The 26,290-nt window shown below is 43.6% G+C and overlaps 1 protein-coding gene across 5 annotated transcripts in view; it reads right to left on the reverse strand.

Annotated features, from left to right (window-relative positions):
• The window catches only part of LOC119461262 (C-terminal-binding protein), a 62,487-nt gene that overhangs the window by 7,541 nt on the left and 28,656 nt on the right, over positions 1-26,290 (reverse strand). The window contains exon 6 of one of the 5 annotated variants that reach the window (XM_037722498.2): positions 2,523-2,537. The exons of the other annotated variants lie outside the window; for them this stretch is intronic. Coding sequence (XP_037578426.1) covers positions 2,523-2,537 — 15 coding nt within the window. The remainder of the gene's footprint in view (positions 1-2,522; positions 2,538-26,290) is intronic. 5 annotated transcript variants of the gene reach the window in all.

A 26,290-nucleotide genomic window follows, 5' to 3' on the forward strand; every position in this document is an offset into this window, starting at 1 on the left:
TTGCACTTTGATTCCGTTCACCTGGACTGCTTAAAACGCTTAGTTGCCACTTCCCTGATATAAGGAATGCAGAGGATTTTCTCCAGCAAAGACGACAGAGCCTCTCACCTGTCCAGGGTATGCTACGTATTATTCGAGTGCAGATACCACATAAGTTTTGTTAGGTTCATGTAGCAGTGCATTCATAACCCCGCGATGTCACCCACGGTGTGACCCAAAGCCTGCACTACAGTCCCCTATGTGACAGGTGTCAGTGAAGCAGTATTATGTGTTCTGTAGACATTTCACGAGCACGTGGGCCGCTGTATTTTCAAATACAGCAGGCACGCGCTTGAAGTAGAGCGCTACCCCCCGCCCTCTCCCTACCCTGCCCCTGAAGCCTTGCCCGCTTTCCTCCCTTGCATGCGCAGGCTTTAGGCATGATCGCCGACTCACCCTCGCACGCTTTCACTCCACATACAGCACACGGCGACGATTTTATCGCCTTTGGACTTGACACGAAGCCTCGCGGCCACGGCAAAAGCAGAAATGCGTCTGGAGTGTCCATATAATAGCTATCGTCATAACATTGTTTAAGGTATAGTGCGGTACCACTTATGGTGCCGATATTTGCAACTCTGGCACCTTAAGTTATAAGCGGTCACTGCATATTTATTGCAGCCAAGCTGCAATAAATTTCAATCTAATTTGAGAGCAGTAAATATTTCTTGTGGGGGAACAAAATTTTTTTCTCTTCGTCAGATAACTCTCGCTTGCTGTTCGTTCTTCCACATCCCTAATGTTGCTGTTTCATCACCAATACACCCACAACACGCTTATTGCACCTCTAATGATGGCCAGGCAACAGTGACAAAAAACACAGAGAGAAGACTGACTGACAAAGTGCAGACCTTATGAACAATTAACATAGACCATATCTGTTGCAAAATAGTGACCCGATTGGTACGAGCTCATGTTTGAAAGCTGGTGCTTTTACTGTCTGGCAACAGTAGTATTTAGTCTTGGCATTGCACCTATGACTGTGCGAACATTTTTAAAATTCACAAAATGAAGTTTCCATTTTTTTTTTTGCGAACCGATATAAAGGACAGGACCACCACCACCATCATGAACCCTAGCTGGTCATGAGACACTAGTGACCTAGTCAAAGACAATCACAGGGGCTCCAATTGAGGATAAAAGGTGCAATGCCAGCACAGGTTATGTTTCACTTGTTTGAATACAACTAAAGTATGCAAGGCCTTAGCTCAACTGCTTTTTCAGAAACAAACCTAGATTCAGAAGTTACAAACACATTGAGAATATGTAAATCTTTTATATAGTGCATATACCACATATTTCTGTAATGCAGTAAGTGCTGTAATGAACTTTATTTTATGCTGTAATTCAACAGATGTCATAACTTACAATTCGTCTCCGAAACATATTTCAAGGACATTTACTGCCACAGAGCAACAAAACATGAATTCAAACACATGTTAAGATGGTTACAAGCCATTTCTTGTGGTGTAGACCCAAAACATTGCCTTACATGGTTGTTTAAAACCCAATAAAATAAGCAAAAACATGAATTAGGCAACCAAATTTCATCACTTATGTGCATATAACAGGGAGCGAAGTTGCTTTGAACCAAGGAGACTGAGGCTGCAGTGCGACCATGTGAATGAGTTAAAGCGAGAGACATACAATCCATTATAAGGATATTTGATCCGAAGGACGCACTGCTGCACCGTTCTCCCAGATACCCAAAAACAAATCTGCCCATCTTAGTTATCTTGTGGACACTCCCAGAAGTCACTTTTTAATGCCTAAGGCTGTTCACTGTAACTCTGTTCTGATCTCACAGCTATTGCTACACCAAGGAATAATGACATGAATAGAATGACCAGAAACACCCCCTTTTAGAATGTTTTAATGCAACATTCCTTTCGAGATTAAATACCTTGAATCATGCACTAGTGAAAAAATTTAGGTACTGCGCTAAACTTTGAGTTTTAAGCGTCTCTTGTAACAAGGTAGATTGAGCATATGAGCATTCAGCCATTTTATAACCATCAAGCTCATTTCCAACTAACCCTCCAAAGCTTTTCTCTGAATTGCACAACACATCTAAGACTATTGAAAATAAATTGTCAACTTGATGGTGGCTACGAAAGAGAAACCACTGCATAAATGCACTTGCGAAGTTGAAGCAGAAAAAACTAAATTCTGGGGTTTTATCCGCCAAATCTACGATACGAGTACAAAGCACGCAGTAGTGAGGGACTCCAAACTTTAATTACCTGGGTTTATTTTAAGGGCCCCTCACTATGATTGGCCATTTTAACAGAGAAGCGCAGTGTATAATCACTCGCTCATGATCGTATCTGCAAAGTATTACAATGCTGCACACCTGTAAAACAGCTGATATTTAGAACCAAACGTCGTGCACCCTCTCTCTCGAGTAAGCTCCGCTTCCAGATCATACAAGGTGATACACACAAATGCCCCTAACAAAATGCACTCCTAGCAACGTCACTCACCATGATGCGAGACTTCTGTAAATCATCCCATGCGGACCGCGCAATGCCGCCATTGGAAGTGCACCGCGCAGCAAGAAAAGAAAAGAAAGAAAAAAGGAGGCGAGGCTCGTCACGTGCACGTGACGTGTATGGGATAAATAGGAGAATGCTAGTCTAGGCAAAAGGGGGCAGCATCTCTGTTAGATGCGCTTGCCTCCTGGCTGTATGACAACAGGTATCACAATAATAGATCTCATTTCACAACTTGCAAGTGTATAAACAATATTTGCAATATGGCCTGGTGAGAGGTCCTTTCACACACACCTGAATCTAAGTACACGAGTGTACTTGCATTTTGCCCATATCTAAATGTGACCACCGCAGCTTGGATTGAACCTGCGACCTTGAGGTGGAGGGAGCACATGTAGCGAAATCACGGAAGCAAGCACAGAGCGAAACATAGCAACAAAAGTAGCTAACCCTTGTGGGTGCCGATATCGAACAAGCTGAAACGACACACACACTTTGCAGTGTTGTGCAGCTGCAGGTATCATGTAGTGAAACCGGCATACATTCCCATGCCATGAAAGCAGAAATATAATGTGAGGGTGAGGGTAAGGTAAAATAACTATGCATTCATGTAAGGCATACATGCAAAAGCAGTGGCATTTTTTCTCAAAAAATTTCTTGAGCACATAGCAAACTTGGTGGAAAGGGTGGACAAAGCACAAAGCATGTCAATGCAAGTCAAATGCGAAAATATAAGTGCATGTTAGACATTTTTCATAAATACAAAACTCCTTTACAAAGTTCCTATTAGTAGTTACCACTGTATTCTGAGGTGGTGTTGCAAAAAGCTACGGCATACTTTAATCCAGTTGTGCTTTGTCTTCTCATTTGAAAGTACGCCAGAATCTAGCTTGAGTGTCCGGCAATAAGCAACTGAAGGAGATACTAGTAAAGTAAAAAAGCACTTTTGAATGTGTGAATCATTGACATTCATAACGCTGGCACTGATTAGTGTTACTCCATAGCCGAGAGTCTTGGTTGGAATGATGCAGCTGGTCTCCTGTGATAAGCTCCTATAGCTGTGCAGACAGCACGAAGCCACTGAATAAGTGCAATTACTCGCAAATAAATTGAACAGCAAAAACGCCTATGCTGGAGCAATATTGTTGGGTTCATCTTATGGGGTCTGCAGGCGGATTGTATTGTGCATGCGTCTCCGACGTGATAGTAAATGGAGAGAGGGCCCCTATGAGGTAGCCTATAACCTGCCGCACTAGATGAGCGGTGATGGTGTAGCGCTGCTAAGTGAGCAGTAAGTAGCAGGCTGGATTCAGGCAGTGGCAGCCAGATTTCGATGGGGGCGAAAAGCAGAAGCGCTTGTTTACACTGCGGCGTCTCTTAATCATATCAAGGTTCGGGCACGCAAAACCGTTGAATTTATTTTAATGTATCCCATTCTTATTCTTGCAATATCGCAGTTGCCACACCGCATGTCCACTGCTGGCCCTATATCAACAGCTTGTAAATAGGCAAAGTTTTGCATGTAGAAAAAAAAAAAAAAGTAGCTCTATGCGCAGACAGTAAGCTAGTACTTGCCGCATGCAGTTCGAGCAGGATTATCTCAGTAGTTCGAACAAGTAAAAATGAATTGTGGCAGTTCTACTGCTTCACGCATAACATTAAAAAAAAGCCACACTTCTATTACAATTACCTGTATGACAACGTGCCGCGACCTAAGGTGTTGCAGCGTTGGGTATATAAGCTGTTCGGCTTTTCAGGCATTTATTTTTAGATATGTGTGGTCAGAAAGGTAATTGGGATCAAAAACACATTGTTTGGCATTTATAAAGAGAATCACGAGGTAGAAATGCTGTTTATGGTTCAATATCAAATCAAGATCAACTACATACGCACATGCAAAAGCACATGTAACCACCTAAAACTCACCCCCCAACGAGGTATTAAGATATGACACTTATCTTTGCAAGAGTGATATCAAAGCCTGTCTAATACAGTCAACACCTTTGCATGTAATGTGAGCAGCTTCGACTATCACTCTAGTGTACTGCTGTGTAACCTGGTGTATCCTCGTTTTTAAAGATTATACAAGCCTCAGCGCCTTTTCGCATTGTTACAAAATAAAGTTATACCAACTCACCCAACATTCCTTCCGACTGAGATAAAGATTGAGAAGATAGTTTTGGCTCTTCAAATATTCCTGGAACAGCTTCAGCAGCAATTTCTGGGAGGTAGCGTTGCAGCGATAAAACTACTCTGCTTACAACATGCATATCAAAATGAACATCAAGAGAGCTTTTCGTACGCAGGACATGCGGCAGGTTGAATGAGAAGCACTAACTTCTTACAAAACTCTTCCATTTTTCTCGCTGTTTGGCATCCGACGGAAAGCATAACTCTGAAACCTTGCAATTGCCCCTCTAGCGAGAAGTAGCCGTTCACGCAGCACATCGTGAGCATCACTGCTGTATAGTGCCCTAAGCTGCACTAATTGAACCATTTTGGCGACTTCGACAACACAAAGCACAAAAGAAGCTTGAATTGAAGCTTCTGCATTGGATAACTGGCTCCGAGAAATTGCACTCGCGCAGTTTGGTTTGGAATTTCAGCCGTTTTCGCAGCGCTTGGCACTGTAATATACTCTCAGAGTCTGGTGGTTACTAGCGCATGAAGTACATGCTACACTTATTAATTTAAAATGGCCAAACCTGGTGTGTGGTTTTTCAAGAAGAATCAGCAGGTGCATGCACGCTTGTAATTCAACATTCCAGTGTATTTAATAAACACTTATTTCAGCTGATAATCCTTTGGGTGCCTTTCAATGAATAAGTTCTTAAAGATATGAAAAGGACTTAATATGTAAATATGGAGCACAAATGTTTACTTTCCACATTTCCTTTTAACTGAATGGTTTCTCTCAACTGGTACAGCATTGATAGCAGACAGCAATGCACGCATGGTAACCCTTCAAGGTTAGCATCAGAAGAAGGTACCCAAGCGGTGTGCATGGAGCCAAGCACAATTGCTGTCAACATCTACTGACTTTCCTGCAGTCTGCGTTGTGAAGGTGCACAATGCTGCACACAGCAGAATCTTAGGCACGCATGTCAATGGCACCATTGTCTACAGATAGCTAATGTTTAAAGAGTTTGTTCATAACATTCAACTCAAAATTCAAGTACAATTTAAAGATTGATTTTGAAACCATTGCCTTCTTCTAATGTGACGGTTAGTAGTGTCTGGCTTTAGCCAAAGATGCTCATTACATTAAATCCGAATGGCTGAAACTACTTTTCACCAGGCATTTCTAGAACCTAGACCTTGAATATACAACCATGATGGCTGTGGGGTAAACAAACTAGCAACACAACAAAAATAGTGGTATGAAGTAGTCGCTTGATCTGACTCCACAATGACAACGGCTATTTCACCAAATCTGTCATAGGTGCCTGCGGAAACACCGCATTGCATTGCTTAGCCAGTGTTGGAAGTGCTGCTCCAAACTAATTTTTGTTAGCAACTGCTCCGAAACAATGCCAGGAAATCTGATCTCGTACTGAATTACCAACTGCTGCTGTGGCAACTGTGATATGTCACTGATTACTTACACATTCTGGTGCTCAGCTTTATCGACTTTGATCTCATTTCTGCCACAAGAACTGGCATTTTAAATATATAGCTCATTTTACTACACATACGATAACCATCCATCCTTTTAATTGTTTGTTTCTTACAATTTGCTTTGATTATTCTATGTGCAATATAATAAATATTAGTATTTATAAGACACTTCGGTGATGCTTTATGGAACTCCAGGAGTCGTACGGCATATTTTGCCATCTGCTTCAAAAACACTTAAGGCTGCTCCAAAAAGTAGTAAAACATCGCTTCCATCACTGCTTAGCAGACACTCGAAAAGAAAATATCTAGGATCATTTCTCCATAGTTTTGAAGTTTGAATGTTCAAAACTTTCAAGGAACTTTAAGGGATCTTGAATCTTATCAAATTCAAAGGTTTTCAAGGAGGTGTAAGAACCCTGTGTTTTAAAAAATCTTTTTTTTCCACCCCAAATCAAGGGGGGGGGGGGGGGGGGGGGGACGACTACCTCGCCTTCCATGCAACTTTTAGATACCTCATGTCAAATCTTTCAGGCATGCTTTTCTGAATGTTCTAGGGCATGACAGAGGAGATATGCAAACAACAGCAACAGCTGACTAAGGAGCGACTCGTGGAAACCAATTCTCATATTCGCAAATACAACCTGCCCGTTCCCACATTGGATTGTTTCCAGATTGGTGTCGTTCGTGATTAAGTGGCCAACAGACAGAAGAGAGACACTTGCTCAAACTGCATCGAAAGTCAGTGTCAGCGCATCCTTCTGTCCTGCTTCTATGCGGCTAACGGGTATGTGAGCTATGTGACTCCAGTTGCAGAGCTGAAAAATCAAGCAACAAGCGACTGAAACAAGACAGTCATTTTTTTTTGGGGGGGGGGGGGGGAGTTCTTGAATAGCATTTTGTGTTCATTTTTAAACGAAACCCGTACTATGCGCAGTGTTCAAATTATTAATGAACGATGACACTTTCCTAATGAAAAACAGAATATTAAGTCCAGCATATACAGCCTACTGTAGACTTTAAGCAATAAGGGCCCAATTTCAGCGAAGTTAATCCTGGAAAATATATAGGTTACTTTCTCAGAAAATAACCTCACAGTGCATTTTCATTTAAAAAATGCCTTGAATGATCCAATATGCACATGCAGTGTGCACAAGCAGCAAAACTGGTGCACTGAAAGGCTGGACTCTCCTTACTGTCTCGTTAAACACACACCATATTCTACAGCTTAAACACTAGTTAATTTGGTGGGTTAGGCCAATATGGCCCAAAACTGCAAAGCTGACTCAAAAGTGCTCCTGGCGTCCAGCCAAAGCAAAGCGATGGAGTTGGCATAGTTGGAACTGTTAAGAATGGCACGGCAGACAGGCCTTCCGAGAAGTTTTCTCTCCCTGCCTTATTTTGTGTCATGCACAAAGTCACATTTGCGCAGGACCAACCCGAGGTAGCAGGCATCAACAGTTTCAACTTCAATTCAACACGAGGTGGACATGGCGATAGATGCTGAAGAAGCCATTAGGTACATGACAAAAATGGCAAGTGGCTATATACACTATTTTCTGCGATGACTGCATAAATAGAAGCATGCTATTTCTTCTCTTTGCAGTGAGCAAGCGCATGCTAGAAGGTTGCTTCTTTTCTTTTAACACTTGTTTGTATTCTAGATTACCTGCCTTACTAGGTAACGTTGATGGAAGTTTCACGATTTTGAGTTTTTTTTTTTAAAGAGTTTAAACACTCTTCAGCCTCTGGTAATCCCATATGAATTGCCACAAGAGCAGTTGTTCAGATTCCTGCAGTTGTCCCTGTATTTCTATTATAACGAGTGTCATTATAATTCATGGCAGATCACACCAAGTTTGTCAAGAGGTCGGTGGTGCAGATGTGCCTTGAAAGTTCTCTAAGTAGCGTGTGCATCACAGGCAACACAAGTTTTGTGTTTCGGGTCATGCTTTTGGAGGCAGCAAGGTATAGCATCTAATCAGGTCTGTTGAAAAATTGCACAGGGTCACCAAGGCAGAAGGATGGGTACAGGTGCGCGGAGTGACCATGCCCTTGAACATCCCAGAAGACCGGCTGTTATACGGTGTAAGCACCGAAAGGATCAACTTGAAAAGGATAGATGTACAAGCCAGTGTAAAAGTTGTGATGTCAGCACCAGAAAAGCTGCCCAGATTATGTATCGCAACTTCACCAGTTCCATAAAGAAGACAAGTGGAATTACCACTGCAACAAGTTTGTCGACTCTTCAGAAGACGTGCACAAAATGAAGCTTATTTGTGGCCGAGTATGTGCTGGCCCGACTTAGCGTTGCATTAATGTTTGGCTGAGGAAACACGATACCAAATTTAATTCGCAAAGGTGGACGGTCATTTGGCGGCTCATTGCTACAAGTCCAGATGCCAACATTACTTCCATTACACAGTGGTGGTTGTATCAAGACTCGGACCGGCATGCACGGCTGATAGTAGACGCCACCGAGATGAACAGGGATCACCTAATTGTCATTAGCGTGCCGCCAATTTCACTAACAAGTAAGGAGCTACAGTTCTTGGAGTCTGCGCATGCCGCCATTACATGACATAGGATTTGCTTTCACCCATGCGGGCATTGCCTCTGGTGATTGCGTGTCTGACTTTCCTGTATTGTTCGCTTTTTTTTGAGGGGGCCAACACCTACATATTCAATGTACGCCTAGCAATAAATCTTTTGTTGAAAGTAGCCGTTGTCTTATGTGTTTTGTTGACCTTTCGTCCCTTTCTGCACTATCCCGTTATTGAGAACTACAACCACTGGCACTGCCAAAGAAACCTGATGTAGGGTTGTCTATTCACGATGGAGGATGCTCCGAGTGTCGCCTTTGAAACGGGGCTGTAGGTTACGCCACCAAGCTCTTATTCTTTTTGCCTAATGTCCTATCTATTGTTTAAAAAAAAAAAAATCCCAGCATCAAACTTTCTGAACCACTATTGGAAACTGTTGTGTACACCTCCGTTGTTTGTGGTTTCCCAACTTTGATGCCACCAAATCTCCTATCACCTTTTACTATTACAATCGTGACTCCAACAATGCTCACCCCCTAGTGGCGGCGCCGAGAGCCAGCCGATCTAGGTTCAGCTGCAAGTTCTTGCATTACAGCGTGCGCTGCATCGTAGATCTCAAATCGTCTTGATTTTGCCGCGCACAAGCCCGAGGAAAAAAAAAAAAAAAAAAAAAAAAGACAGCAAAGCAAAGAATTTGGCTGTGTAGCATTATGGCGTGTCATGATGGTGGCAAGACAAATTACCCCCGTCTTGCACTAGCCGATTCCATCTCGCTCCTGCAAATTTCCTAACCATCACCCTACGTTGTGCATTCCGACATTGTGCACACAGCCATATTCCATTAAAACCATTAGAACTCCAAGTGCTGCATTTACACTAATAAAAGTGACATTGATCAAAAGGAAACCCTCGATAAATTATGGAAACCTACTGGAAGAAACGCAACTTGGGCTGATTGGATATTTGGATATTGGATTGGATACGATTGGAGAGAAAGGTGCACCCCGACTCACAAACAGAACTCATTTCTTTTTATCCAATGACACCCTGACCAGGTAAGTTAACAGTTTCTAGCCGTTACTACCTATATGTTATGGGAAGCTATGTGATATACTGGAACACGAGTCACGGTGCGGAGTTGCCTATGAAGGTCGAAAACAGTCAAGTATTGTACCTGTAGCAGTGGAACAACACTGAAGAAGTGTGTGTGTGTAGCAGGCCTCCAAAATGTGCTAACACTTCCCTTCTTTAACCTCTGGCTTGGTTGAAAGGCTCTTCGTCTTTGATCGTCTTTGAAAAGAATAATGCAACTCGTAGGTAGACCAGAGGTTTGCATGCACAGCACAACGATTTCTGCAGTTTCGTCGCTGAAATCCTCGAGACCGATGAAAATAAGGTTATCGGCAGCAAGAACCCTTTCGGCTTTAATGAAATACCTCGATTCTACGCTACAAACCAGGAAGTTAAGCGCATCACCAAGCGAAAGAGCCGTTTCGACAGTGTTGCCAGCACAAGTAACAGATTCTGGAGTTGCAAATAGTGCCTCAACAATTCAGCCCATGTAAATAAATTCTGTCCTAATGATAACTGTTCAAATGTATTACTGTCAAAATGAAATATTTACGTGGGCTGCATGCATTCTCATGCTGCAAGCAATTTGTAACCCTCTACAAGCATCCTCTTTCCACTAGGTATGCAGCAGGAAACTTCAAGTAAAGCCACGTGCTTCACTATACAGTAAAATACCACTTGAACAAACGTCATTTAAACAAACAATTCAGTTTAACGAAATTCAGTGCAGTGTGCATTTCAGTTCTATGAACACCATATGCAGCGTCATCCTACGTCCTCCCAGTTCATATTGATCCCTTTAAGTATAACCCATACTTTTGTAGCATATTTTTACACCGAGAAACACGATTCACAATGGGCTTATTTTAGCTTTGAACTGGATCGGCGAAACTTCCTTGGACTGGTTGCCTAGATAAGCTCGTAGCCAGCAAAAGCCATAGCCACAGCTATAGCTAATGCCTCCTTTACTAGATGCCCGCCGCGTCGCTCACTTTCCCATTGGAGCAGCGGTTCCCATAGTTGAGCAAAATTCCGTGAGGCAGCGCTCGTTGCCTTTTCAACTTCTGGCAGCGGCGGCAGCAGCAGCGGCAGCATGCTTCCGCCGACGCGTCAATAGCGCCTGCCGCCTCTGAGACTGTAACAGATGCCACGGTAATCTCAGAGGCTGCAGCATGTGATTTAGGTTGCAGACGTGCGCCACAAGCGACGTTCATTGCCTTTTCGCAGAGACGAGAAAAGGGAGAGGGCACGGAACCCTGTTTATTGGACCACGCGGCAGGCATCTAGCAAAGGAGGCATTGCTTCAGCCCTACAACCACTTAGAAAAGGCATCCGCGTGCTGGTTAATCATGTGCGCCAAACGAAAGTGCCTGTCTTTAGACGAAAAACAGGATGTTTTGCATAGGCTGAACTCGGGGCAGCATAAACTTGACGTTGCGAAGGCATCTGGGGCCCCAGTCGTCATTGTCAACGATTAAGAACCAGCACTGGCAATCGCGGGTGCACAGAAAAGTGCGCAGCTCGGCACCGCGTGGAAAAGACTGCACTGGTTGTGTAGGAGAAGGTTCACAAGAGCTTGGACAGTGACTCAATTCATGACCACTGCAGTCCTAAGTGCACAAGTGCAGCAAAAGATTACTGCATTCTGCACAAGGTGCCAAGTAGTCGAAACCCACTTGCAAATAAGTAGTAATAAACAAATGGGTTGAAATAAGTGGAACACCCAATGTTTCTTTCAGCTTGTGATAACAAGCTGCATCATTTGCAAGGTATGTTACACCAAACTGCTTCATGTAATTTAAACAGTTGTGACTGGCAGTGGTATCTAAACTGGAATGAATGGCAATCTTCGGTAACCTTTTACAAAGTTCAGCCTACTGTTACAGCACGCTGTATAGGTCAAGCGGTGTCAAAAGCAATTTGCATACTCATCACAGCTTAGCTTGACAGCTGCAGAATGCTTATAAAACACAAAGTGTGCTTAGTCAATCTTATTCACATCATTGTCAGAACAATCCAACATCTTTATCTGTTACGAGTATGTAGCAAAAATGGCCTTCAGTGGCGTTACTGTACTGTAATTGTAACCAGTGCTGCAACTGCAGCAAAGAAAGATTGAATGGAATTCAAGTGCTTTCATTGTTCCGATTTTGGCAGTAATAAAATCTCTACTCCAGACACAAATTATTTCAATTTTGCCCAAATGTAATGGGATGTAACATGTTTAACCATTGGAATTGCAATCAAATTATTCATGTGTCACAATGCTTAGTTTGTGTTAACCCTTTGTGGTCATGCTGATTTGACCAATTAGTGGTAGCTGAATTTTGTGCATTTCGGACGTGATGTAGAAAAAGCTAGGTAAACGAAGGCATGTTAATCGATTCATTTCAGAGAGCTTTGTATTCCTGATGATCTAAAAACATTTCAGCAGTGCGTGGTAGCGTTCAAAGCACTCCATTGGACGGAGGCCAGGATTCACACTGCAGGTATTGCAGTAGGACAGAGTCTCCCGAGGACCACGTTTTTTTTTTTTTTTCTTTAATGATTGCAAATAGCACAGTTCTAAAGCCGTTTGTTGGTGACCTGAAGGGGGTATATATTTTTGGGCCTTCCTTTTCTCGTTTTATAGGTTTTGAAGTGTGAGGGGGAAAAAAATCAAGTGTTATTTGAGGAGAAAAAAATGGGGGGGGGGGGGGGGGGGGTTTAGTCTGGTAGCCCAAAGTTATAGGAATTTGTGGTAGCGTTTACAAACGATTAACACAGGCAATGATATTTTTTTCAGAAACAAACATTGAGCTTGAACAAGCGAAAGCAGCCACACCAGCATGTAATGGAAGAGAGAGATGCTTGTAGAGCAAGCAACAAACTCATCTATGCAAACATTTGTTCGCCATGCAGGCATTATACTTTTTAAAAAGAAGCCGCGTGAACAAAAACAAATAGAGATGTGCTATGCGATCCTTCCTTTGTTCTTTGGAAGGAAGAAAAGTACAAACAATAGTGAACACGAGCATGCTTCGCGTGAGATGTGGCAATTTACCTTGCCTTGCAAGCTCTTGTTGACGTACATTATCATTTGCATTTTGAGTATCTGTGTCCATCCTAGACGTGTCTGGTCTTTCAGACTTGTTCGTTATCTTGTTTTACTGCTTTCCACCATACGTTCTTGCAACAAAATTGTTGAAATACCTACTAGCCGATTCATCCACCTTTCTTTCACCTTAACATAATTGAGTACAGTCGCCCACCGATAACAGCCAAAAGGTCCGAATAACCGAGGAGTCCTGTCTGGTATTCCAGACTCCAGAAGGAGTTTGAAATAGCGGATTCCCATCCGAAAATAAGTTACTTTATTCCAAAAGCAATAAACATTTTTTTCCTCCATATTCATGGATGCCACTTTTCAGGATACCTTCAAATTCGTGTGACTAGTGCAAGACACGTCCACATCTACAAGTGACGGCATTCTTTCAGTGGTGCAACAACCAAAATAGGATTTGGAGGAATTTTTGGAGCAGGAAAATCCAAATTTGGAGCAGGTTACAGAAAAAAAAAAACGTTTTGGAGCACTAAATCCCAAATTTGGAGCAGTTTCACAAAGAACGCTTACACACAAAAGGCCACAAAATTTACCCCGCATAATAAACACAACCCCCAAATTTGCATTGGATTTCTGGGAAAAAAAGTGTGTTCATTACGCAAGTATATATGGTCATTCACATTAGCAGCGTAGGTGAGGGCAGGGGCGCGATCGGAGATCGTTGTTCGGAGCGCGCTTTCAGTTTTGCTGCACTCGACGAAATTGAACGCGAACTCCGGACAACGACCTCGATCGCGCACCAGCAGTGCACTGCACGCAACTTTTTCCACCATACACGAGGAAAGTGCACATGCATTTCTTCGCGAAAGGTTCCCATTCGTTTTCTTTTATTTGACGATATGTCGCGACGTTCCGGCGGTGGTCGAAACATGCAGAGACTGTTAAACTATCTTTTGGCGTTTCGGCGGTGTACAGCGAAAATCGGCACCGTTTAATCACCGCGGTGCCTGTTGCCACGTGGAACCGAACCCTTGCTAGTTTTGAGCAGCGAGTCACCTACAAAGCTCACGCTGTCAGTGCCGGGTGGCTTGCTGTACAGTACAAGCGAGTTTGCCGCAGAGTATTCACACCAGCTCCGCACGTGAACACGTGCACAGATACGGCGAGGATCTTGTTGAGTCAATGCGGCAATGGCGAACTGCTTTCGTTACTGCAAGCAACGCGCACTCCGCGTCTCCACGAGATTTTACTGCATATACAACACGCCGCACTGCAACCAGCAGCGAAAATATTCTTCGGCACCCACCACCAAACACTTCAACGTTTTGTCTCGGCACTTTGGATCTCGTCTGCGCTACTAGTACTGTAATGGCGTGTCAATATAGAGTTAATATACCTGTCAGTATATTAACTATGCGTGCCAAGCTGCAAGTTGCCAAGGTGGCGTTTATTTCCCACTAAAACTAGCGTAACCGAGAAATTTTGCAGCCCGGCATTAGCATATATCGCGGTTTTGGAGCAGCGTGGCGCAAAAATATGAAATTGTATCGAATTGGCACAATTGGTGCAGCTGTTGCACCCCTGCATTCTTTGCCCAGTGCCCAGCTGGAGTTCTATACGCTGTGCAGATCAAATTGGGGGCAGAAAATTGAAATACCCGCAGCAGTGTTGATCGGCTATAGCATTCTGCAGTGAGCTAATTCCAAGGTTGTGGGTTACATTCCAATGAAGGCGTGAAGCAAAAATTGTTGCATACCTCTATTTCGGAGCCCATCAAAGAACTAAAGCTGATCTAAATGTATCTGAAGCATTCCTCCTATGTCACTTCTCTATGGCATTCCTCTAGGGCGAGTGCAGATTCTATGACTAGTTCTATTTCACATGTAATGTCGATTACTTGACGAAGGAATTTGGAGGGATCGTAGAGGATAACACCATTTCGGTGAGACCGATACAAAAGGACAGAGACCATAGCAGCATTAGGGAACCTGGGGACTAACAGACGTCCTTGTGGCAGCAATTATGGGCATTTTGGGAAGCCTGGGACACAGCCTTTCACGAGCGATCTGAAGGGCTGTGTTGGCTTGCGCTATGGCATCCATCGCAAGTGTACAGAGTACAGAGTGGATGAGCTTGAAGTATTAAGGCGCAGAGAAAGTTTGTGTCCGTAGAGAAGATAAAACAAATAGCCAGTGGTGCCCTTCAGAGAACAGTTGTAGTCGCAAATCGGTAAGGAAAAGTAGCGCCCCAGCTGCCGTGGCTGCTCAAAAGTACAAACGCTGACGAAGTCCCTTCACGAGACCTTGCACATTGTGAGGACAGACGCTCGACTCTCGCAAGTCCCCTGATACTGGTTTCCCCACATGGTTCACACGCTTCTTCGAATCCGGCTTCCCTGCATAGCGCATGCGGCGGAGGAAGTCTGTAATTGCATAGTAGTCAAGAGATGGGGTGAGTGTGCCACCCCCTCGATTCTTCAGTGTGTTCCATTTGGCTAATCTTTCCCTTCCCCCAGTGTAGGGTAGCAAGCCGGGCTCCATCCTGCTTAACCTCGCTGCCTTTCATTTATCATTTTCTCTCTCTCTCCATTCGGCGCACGTGTGTTCGCATGTGTGTGAACAGGTGAGATGAAACTACTGCAGCCGATGCAAGCAGACCTAAACGACTAGAAGCTACTGCTTGCCTAGCATGTGACGAGTGTCTACATTCGCTTTATACAAGGAAGAAAAAAAAAAAGTTAGTTTCACCAAAAGGGTGATGCATTGACAGAATTACCAAAGTATCAGACAACTACACAAAGGTTTGTTAATTTTGTCAGTCGTATAAATTGCAGTAAAATTCGCTTGCAAATTAAATTGCAAGCGAATTCGGCTAGGCGAGCCATGTCGGCTTGTCCAGCCAAAACACCCGCCGCAAATTACCTCCAAGATAGAGCAGACTGAGGACAGCCATGCGCAGCTCCAGCTGGGCCAGAGGAGGGGACCCCCTTGCATGCCCTTGATCCTGTTACTGCACGCTGAACTCCCCACCCCAGTTAGCCTGCGCTTAACCACGTGACCTATAACATTGGCGGCCCGCATGAAGCCACCATTCTCGGCTCACCCTGGCACGCTGTGCCTCACACTCGCAGCATATAGCGCACAATGTCATCACACTTGGGGGACTTAATATGGTACCTCAGAGCGGTGGCGAAAGCGAAAATTGCCTGGGCCACGATGTAGCATTCTCTTCCTATTGCTAATAACTTTTCGGTCTCTGTGTGCGTGAGTGGTCTCAGCAGCAGAACATATTTCTGATCCATTTATGAATACTTAAAAGAGTAAAAAGGCATTAGCATCCGTAACGGCATCGCTACAAAATTGGGGCCCTAGAGTGTGTCTAATTGCTATTGCAATAAAACTGAGAAAAGGCCCCGATGTCACTCTGAAGCCAGCCCCGAGTAATGCCCGCTGCGCACCCTAGTTACGGGATCACTCCTTTCCCTCCTTTCCATCGAAGCCGGTGGCACCTGCTCCAGCCCTTCAGACACGTCTGCTATCTCTGGTCTGTTTGCAAGTATGCTGCATTCACGACTGTGCATCAAAGCGAAACCTACGAAACTTCGTGGTCATTCTCACAGCACAAGCATATTATGTAGTAGAGCTGCAAGTCGCACACGACTCGGAAAGAGTCGCGCGTCACTTCCCACATGTTGCTCTAAGGTATGAACAACATTTGTGTCTTGAGCGGGAGATAAGGCCCCCTTCCACAAATTCAAGTTTAGTTACTAATGTTCTTGTCTTGAGTGGGAGATAAGGCCCCCTTCCACAAAGTAAGTTTAGTTACTAATGTTTAGTTACTAATGTTAGTACATTCTAGTTTGCTGTCTGCTTCGTGTTTCCAGACAAGCTGGAACGTAGCAGCCGTGGGGCCAACGAGCACTTTGAGAACAATTGAAATTTGTCCCATAATCGGCTAAGCCTAAAATCTACGTCACTTCTGCCACACTTTGCAATGCATTGTGACTGTTAGGGTAGGGTGGCAAGTTAGTGCCTCTTCTCAGTTTCAAGCAATCGCCACACATGCCAGCAATCGACAAAGATGGATTTAGGAATGTGCCTAATTTCAGAAATTTGGGCTTTCTTGCAATTAAAAAAAAAAAGGAAATGCCCGGGGTAAGCTTTTAAGTGCAGCAACAGCCAGCAATCGAGAAAAGCACTTTTTGAAATACTGCCTCACCCATTTTCTGTTTTGTTGAAGTATAATGCAATTAGCATTCATTAGGAACGTTTACGTTGGAAAGTTTTCTGTATGTACATGTGTCCACGCCTAGCCTATTTTATGCCAACTTGCGTCATTGGGTAGGTGCTGCTCGTCAATAAACATGTTTCACATATGCGCCACTGGGTATGTGCCACTCTGCAATGAACATGTTTCACACCAACTTAAGTCACAGTGCACTCACATAATCATCATATCAAACGGGTTTTCAAGCATGTTGGCCTCAGGGAACCCTGCTAAGCTCCACGAAGTGCCAAGGAACCGTCCCCCCCCCCCCCCTTCCTAATAGAGAGGCTAAGGGGCTAGGCTTAGCACGCAACATGTTTAGGGCTAACAGTGGCGTTCGGCAGGCTACTTTGACCGGGACGTGCTCCGTCCGTGATCCAAACTGGGTGCAATAGTTACGAGCCAAGACAAGACAGGATTACAACCAAGACATATGCCGAGAAAGAATGACAGTTTTCAGTGCTTATCGCACTCCGGGGACAGTTAAGATATAACATTCCATCACAAAAGGTCTTAGAATTAGCGCCGACTCTACTTTGATTAGTAAAACCGTTAAATCGGATTTCACGCTAGCACCATTTTTGCTCTTTTACAGCGCGTATTTGTGGTGCTCCGCGCATTCATTTCTGCAATCCTCTGATGTATACATCAGCACGCATGCTATCGGCCCCGAACTACAAACGGGAGAAATGCGCATGATGGTAAGTTACAGCCTCCGAGATTCAAGGGCGAAAGCTTAGGCTGGCTGCCCGTTTCCGAACGCTGGGGGGCTACAAGCTGCTGGCGGATTTATTGGGCACAGTTCGTGCGTTCCTGTTACGCAATGCTATGGTGCTTTTTGACACTCGGGTATGGGTGATGGAGGTTCTTTGGATCAAGCGCACCTCGCGTTCGCCGTCTTAGTCACTTGGCGAGCACGGAACCAGGGAAAACCAGTGGCTTGCGGAACCCCGAGGAGGGGCTTGCAGAACCTACTTTGAGAACCCATGATATAAAATATCACTAATCACACTATTTATATGAGATTTCTAATCACTATGAAGTCGCGGATCACCTAAAAAAACATCAGCCATCAATATAACATTTTTTTTTTACCCAATACCAAATGGAATGACAGCAAGCTCTATGACATTTTGTTTCCATAGATAAAGTGTGAGAAACTCACAGCAGTGAAACCTGAATTAGGCAAGTGCTTTTACACTTAAGTTTGGAAGAGGCGTCACATTGAGTGCTGCATACCGCTAACGTGAAATGCTTTTGTTCGTGCAAGCATCTCGCTTCCGGACATTAGCTTGCACTCTCATTATTAGCCACCGGCGCTGTGCATTCGTCAGATTGTCAGCACAGCGAGGCAGGAGCGCCAATTGAACATCGCCAACTCAGTGACATAGCAGGCAAACTCAACGTTCAGAAAGCAAGATGCTTGTGTGATATTGCCCCTGGAGTCACCAGTCTGTACGTGGAACAAAGTTTCACAATGTCGCCATTTACAACAAGGTGCAGTAGTTGCTGGCTAACAATGTAAATTGAGGTACTATGAACTGCAACAGAATGCTAACTTGGGCTGATTGGTACATGATAGAGTTAAATGCAGCAACAGCGCTAAAAACAGGACAGACAGAAGGAAATGGATGACGCACTGAACGGTTAGTATTGAATGCAAGGGCCTAGACAACAAAAACACTTATGTATATGACAGTGCAACAGAAGGCAATACAGAAGATTGTGTAAGCTGTCAGGCATTAAAAAAAAGAAAATCTGATAAATGGACAGTTATTCAGTAGGAGAAAAAAAAAAAAAAGGAAAATTCGGGACGATTAGAAACCATATGCGTATGAGGTGCTGTTTCCTGGGGTGATTGTATAGCGCCAACTGCAAAAACTACTATTTATTATTCCCTGCCGCAAGTATAGAAAGTGTGAAGAGCTTTAGACTCTTTCTGCAGAGTGTTGAGTAACTAGAAGTAACCTGGTTGATGTTTTTTTTTTACATGCTCGAGATGCACTTCAGATGGCGGCGAACATAAATGCTTTTAAACATTAATACTGCTTCTGATTACATAGTTTAGAGCAATCTAGTACCCGCACATTATATTTTCAAACACACAGCTTATCGGAGTTTGGAAAGGGTGGCAAGTACATTAGCACAGGAATTTGAGCAACCATCCTATAGGCAGTCTTGCTTCATCTATTTAGATGTAGGTTTACGTTCGTATATACCTGCACAACTTTTTAACATGCATTGTAGATCCGGCATCTCATCTCTTCATTAAAAGATGAAGAAATGTGCCAATTGGCAATACTATAAATAGCTCCAAAGAAGCCACACAGCTAAGCCACTGTCGCTGGTAAAATGCGATGGAACCAAATATGGCAACAGAAGCAACAGTGTTGCTTGCCCTTGCTCCGATGGTTGTGGTACTTCCCAAGTTCGAACGACTACAACTACGGGTTGTCTAGGCACCGTCGAGGTAGTGGGCATGTGCTCAGCTGCTACACGCAGACAGCGGGTTAGGACGACTCCAGAGAGCTGTCTCCTGTTCTCCTGTGTCAGCTGCCTGTTCTGTGCACATTTTGGGCGTTGCGTTTGGATGCCAGTTGTTAGAGCAGTGACATGCTCGGCCTAAAGCTTTTTGGAGCTGCCTGACCCATGTGGAAGGACAACCTGTTGGACCGTGGCATTGAGGCGTCACACTTTGCTTCCCCAATTCTAGCTAGCCTCACTGAATTCCAAATTAGTACTCGTTCCGACTCAAGAAAGCAACGCTTTTTCACGTGAAATTTCCAGATATCTTGTGGGGATGCGCGACTCTCACGCATTGCTCCCGTCTCCTGAAATCCGGCTTCGCCGCGTAGCTTTACGGCAGCGAAGTTGCAGCGTATTATGAGAGATGGCGCTAGTGTTGCGCTGCTAACGCCACCTGACGGCGGGGGGTTACGCGGGCACAGAAGGGAGAAGGCTGTGCCTCTTCGGGTTGGGGTTGGTGAGGAATGCGGACGTCCCGTGCGTGCGCCGATCCACGCTTCGCGAGACCGTCTTGCGCGGCGAAGAGCAGGGCACCGGTATAGACGAACACGGATCGTTCGAATGCGCCACCGTTCACGTGAACGACTAGGCGATGGTGCCATAACATGGGGCAAACATATTCGCTCGCTATCTGGTCATGGTGAATCGGACTTCCTTGATTTGTCGTGCGCCCATGTAAATGTTCTGTGCGTAGTAATTCGGCTAGCATGCATGAAAGGTGCAATAAATGCCCTTTTGACTGTTTGCACTACTGTGTTGTCGTTCCTTTGACCCAAGAGCACGTATGAGACCCACACTGCGATAGCTGAACTGGAATTGTACCACATGGAAAATGAGCACGCAGAGCATCTGTTCCTTGTCTTACTTCATTTCAGAAAAAACGAGTGTACGCAGTGTGAGGAGTCATCCCTGGCTTTCGGTCATCTGGCTCGGAGGCATGTGCCATACTAGATGCAACTACATTTCAGCAGCAGCTTTTGATAAGCTGCTGCTACACATCTCTTAGGCTAAGAATGTGCAGTGTACGAATAAAATGAATATGACGTCAAGCAGCACTTGTCTTTCACACGCACAAGCAGCACTTCCTTATTTTATTGCACCTCTCTCTCGCTGCGACACGTAGCTGGCGAAGCTAGGCCCACCCTTAAAGATTGCAATCTCCGAGACCACGCCTAGCTATGCCACGCTATGAACTAGTGCCTCCACTCATTTCTCACAGCAGCGTGCCGTGCTGTTCTGACGCAGCTAGGCATGACCTCAAAGATAGCATAAAACTGGCACCAGCCAGCCCAGCCAGCCCGCTCTCACAGTGTAGCCGTGGGGCCTCGAGAAAGCGGAGGATCGTAGTTTCGCTTTCAAGGGCCGAACGCATCCATGTTTGCAAAGTTCTACCTGTCATATACTTCGACGGGTTTCATAACAATATGAGCGAGCCAAGAGAAAGTGGAAGCAAAAGACCATCACACTGGAACATAAGAATGCTATCATATATGGCTGTCGCATCAGGTGCTAAAAGTCGCGTGTTGCACATGCCAGATAGTCTTTTGCTGTTTTATTGAATTTTCCATCACGTACGCGGCGGTGTAGCAGTTCAGCATGTAATGTGCATACCACTGGGTATATGCTGCAGTAAATGGCAATAGTTGGTATGACGAGGTTCGAGTGCATCCACCACAGATAGGTGGTTCACAACCAGTAGGCAAGCAGTTGTGTGCACCATATGTGCACCCTATTCCGAGTCAACATAACAGGACACAGGTTCTCGCGATTTTGTTATTGATGTTTTCACAGCAGACATTGGTGCATAGGCTTCAGTTGTAAAAATATTGGTTTCTGGGTGCAGTACATCAGACTCCGAGACGAATGGATCAACTGCAGCATAAGATATGCAAGGATGCAACTTTATGTGTCAGTAGAAAATTCCGGACAGGAGTACTTCGCTTGAAGCTCTAGGAAGTGCATACACTGTACCTCTGGAGGAGGTTTCATGACTTCTACAAACAATCTCACATTCTACAAGCTGACACTGCAATAGCAGTGACAGCTTTGCGGGAGCCATACGATGATGTTCAAGGAGCGAGACATTTCAAGAGTTTCTTCACAAGAAATAAGAAGGGCTATCTTACTGCAGGTCGATTACAGAAAAGTGCGATATTTGTCAATATTGTTCACACTTGAATAAGAAAGATGTTTAGTGTTCAAATGTATTTTCAGAAAAAGCTGGAGGAATACTACCTCTGCAGATGGAGGGACCACTCATTCAACTCTACATAGAGGCTCTGCATAGGCATAGAGGCTCTGTATACGATCACGTAGTCTAAACGTGATCGTGCAAGACTCCTGTACAGCTTAAATAAGCATTTTCTGTCACTACCCCAATTTGTGTACGACAAAATTTTGAGTATGTTCATTGTTTTTTTTAGGCATTTGGCCTTTAGATTCTTGATGTGGGGAATGAAGCTTAGTTTTGCATTAGGTATGATGCTCAAGAACTGGTGTTCTTTGTTCACAGGTATGAGCCGTCTTTGCTGTTCAATAGTGGGATCTGGGAGCAGCCCTCTTTCCTTAAACCCATTTCGAGCAGGCCTCCCCAGTTTAAACCCATTTATCAATAAAAACAGGATTTGCTGATTCATTCAGTAAATAAAAGCGTGTTGACATAGCAAGCATTTGTTTGTTTTCTTTTGATACCCTCAATAACTCGACATTCGGTTAATTCGGACATTTTTTTGGGGGTCCCGTGAAATCCGAATTACCAAGGTTTTACTGTAGCTGTATTTTCTTTGGCAGCAGTGGCAGTCACCCACCAGGGAAGCCCAACGAGGAGACGCTGCAAGATTTAGCATGCCAAAAACTTGCACCCACCAGCCTTACATCGCTGCTCTAGCCTAATGTCTTATATACAAGGCTGAATACATCACAAAAGGTTAACTCAAGCCACCTGAGAAGAAGCCACCTGCTGTCTACATGAAGCCCAGATTAAAGGTGTGTTGCCTCCGCTGAGGGGCCTTAAAGGTCAAAGCACTCGACATTAGCTACACCCCCCCAAGATCCCAGTTTCCCTGGACATGGCTAAATACGCGAGGGTCCAACCTTCATATGCAAAGATGAGGGTTTGTATTGCAGCACACCAAACGTCTGGGGACTCAAATGATCTGGACAGCTTTGTGGGGCGGGCACAGAGGCAAAGAAAAAGCAATTTGTCTTTTTTTTTTTTTTTTCGAATGAGATTCAGCGTCGTGCGTGGGCTGACTGTGCGGTCTTCAGTGCATTCCGCAAGACCGAACTGCAGAGCGTTCAAATGAGCTTCAATTTACATGACTGCACCCACAAACGACAAAAGGCTCTTTTCATTGACTACGCTTATTCTCAGTATATTTTGCACATTTAGATAGAAAATGAACTTTTTGCAGGTGATTATGTGTGTCTTCCTAAATGTGTTAGGGGGGGAGTGCGTACTGAAGGCTTTTTAAGCCTTCAAAGCCTGCTTTAGGAAATTTAATGAAACTGCACAGTCTTGTTCAGCTTCCAGAGCAGATTACAAATATGCAATCATTTTTATAATAGGCAAATTCTTTAAGGTTAACTAAAATAAATTGCTCTTTATTCCGGGAGCAATGGAGCAAGAACTAAGCACCACCGTATTGCTTAAGGCCCACATAGCTAAATACAGCAGAATAAATCAGGTTCACAATGGTAAGAATACTTTTTTGGTATGACCAAGTATAATCATTTTTATAATAGCAAATTCTTTAAGGTTAACTAAAAATAAATTGCTCTTTATTCCGGGAGCAATGGAGCAAGAACTAAGCACCACCGCATTGCTTAAGGCCCACATAGCTAAATACAGCAGAATAAATCAGGTTCACAATGGTAAGAATTAAAAAAAAAATGGTAAGAATACTTTTTTGGTATGACCAAGTATCAACAAACACAACGTTCCAAAGCGTAGTGTTTGAAATGCGGCTAATATTTATTTTATTTTTAATATGGAAAAAAAAAAAACTGGCTGCTTCTACCATTTGTGCATTATGCATTTATGTTCATGCTGTGACAAAATGATTCCTAGGTGTATTAATGACCGAGATATCACTCCCAAAAGACTGCAAGGAGGCCAAGCTTGTTAGTTTGTTTTGAGAAAATTCAAAAACAAGAAGTGAAGCACATTTCTATTTAAATAGAAAGAACATTGAAATTTTTACATTGCTAGACAATTTGTAGGCAAAAGGAATATAATCAACCTGCCTACTCATATGATCAACCGGCAGTAGCCCTTCCTCTTGAGGGAGCAGCGCTTAGAGTAAGAGTCAAGGTCACAGGCACAAATGCCTTTACGCAAGACACACTGAACGACCTGGCACGTGACTTCACTTTGGTTAATCATCCAATGGAAAATACCACTGGAAATGCGCCGTGCAGAAAAAAAGGAAGAGAAGGGGAAAAAAGGGGGGCGGGGCCTGTCACTCTGCTCTGGTATGGGAGAAAGTAGGAGTAGAAAGCACTTGACACTAGTAGAGGCAAAGGGGAGATGGCTGGACAATGACACTCTCCTTGCAGTGGCATTGTAACAAGACAGTTCAATTTCTTCTACCTCCTCTAATAATAAACAGATTAAAAAGTTGAATACAGCAAAACCTTGTTATAACAAAATTGAGCCAGAATTACAGGGGGGAATTGCTTCATTATATCCATTATATCTTGTTTCGGTATGACAACATTTAACTGTATTTCGTAAAAATTTGCAATGAGGCCTGTTGAGGGGTCTTCAAAAAATGCGCCAACTGCATGATGAAGTTAACAAAAAACAAAAGCCATCTATCAAAATCCGATATAACAACCTGTACTACTGTATCCAGGTCCCTGTTGTTGAAGGTCCTCAGCCATTCATAGACTTGCATCAAGGCGAAGAGACCCAGCTCAAATGCACAAATTTACATGTTTTGTAACGTTTTGACATTGTTCCACTATATTTGAAGCAACGAGGAGCAGTAAAGGTACATGCCAATGTAAATGCATTGCTCTGCTGAATTAGTAATCAGATAAAGAAAAGGAATTTATAGACAAGGGGTAAAAGGGATAAAAAAGTAGACTGCACCTGCAGAAATCGGCCACAACAAATTCCACGGCAGTCCATAAGCAAACAAATTGACATGTGACCGCGTATTATTGGCCAATGTATAAGCAGAAGAGTGCTCAGGACTTTTCAGCTAGTAGTCTACAAGCGCTACATACCAGGAACAACATGCTGCCCTGAAGAAGTCATTAATTTATCACGATTTAATAGTAAACATCGGCACGAGCACAGAAATTACGAGGCAAAAGCCCAGGCAAATTAAAAATGCACATTGACTGAAAACTACCGTAGCATCAAGGAAATCAAGGAAATAGCATCAAGGAAAGTTGCTTGAATGTGCATACCTGTGAAAAAGTTTTATCAAAACTTTTAAATTTTGGGTGGCCAAAGTTGGGAGGGACTGTCTACCACTCAGAATAAGTATTTGGATTTTAGTGGGAATGAGAAGATTGTGTATCAGATTAACAAAAACAAGCAGATTTTGATTCTATAAACAATTAAATTTGGCTTTGAAAGTGGTGCAAAATGGCAAGTGAAGCTACTTGACAGTGAAATCATGTAAACCTAACTGTGTACTGCCATGTGACCTAAAACCCATAACAGAGTTACTTTCCTTACAATGATACACTTCAAATTGTATTTATGTGCATTTACTAACTTGTTAGCGTTACGGAATATCTTATTTCCAGTTGGCGTGTGTTGAAAAGTGGCACTGCCTTTATGCAAACAGAGTGGTTGCATCAGTGGGTCCTCAAGTGTGGTGACATGGTAGTCGCCCTGTGGAGTGGTACCAGGGTTGCTTTCCTAGTCAGGATGTTGAAAATGTACTTTTAAAGCGTTCCGGAATAGTCACAACACTTGTGTAGGCATTTTATACCACAATATACCTGCTGGAAAATGTAGCACTAAAGGATATCCTTGAAAAATCAGTAGACAGTCGCTTCAGTGTATACTATATAGCATATTGCTGACACTGTTTCTTGGGGGAAAAGTAAAAGCCAGTCAACCGTACCTGCACCCTATAGACTATGGCTCATTCAACAAATGCATGTTTGTGGTGGGGAGATAAAAGACAGATCCTAACAAAACCTTAATTCACAATTTTCAAGAACTCTAAATACTGTTAGCTATAAAAATGACCAAGTGCATGTGAGCAATAATTATAGTTAACCATGCAAAGAATGGCCTGCATCAGATTTTGTTCCTGCAGTCATAAGCTACAGTTTAAAGAAATATCATTCACCACTTTCAAACGTATATTCTATTAACACAGACCAGTGCATCAACGCAGGTAGGCCCTGTATATCAACAGTTTCAGTAGGACGCATGCACTGAATAAAAGAGCAGGTCGACAGTATGCATGCAAATACGTTTTTTGGATTGGGTGCACATACTATTGCTTGCATTTAGAGTTGCATCTTTTTTATGCTTGTGTAGCTAGACTGACAGTGAAAATTTGTCACAATGTGGTGTGCACAGTGTAAACTAATAGTGATGTTAATCTTATCTGACAACACGGTACTGTTAACAGTTTATCACTGTTCTTGTACTGTTAACAGTTTTCACTGTTCTTAAGTTGTTAGCACACTATTCAGAATAACATGCTACTAGGCGTTGGAAG

Source organism: Dermacentor silvarum, chromosome 1 (genome assembly GCF_013339745.2).
Source record: "Dermacentor silvarum isolate Dsil-2018 chromosome 1, BIME_Dsil_1.4, whole genome shotgun sequence".
Lineage (NCBI taxonomy): Eukaryota > Metazoa > Arthropoda > Arachnida > Ixodida > Ixodidae > Dermacentor > Dermacentor silvarum.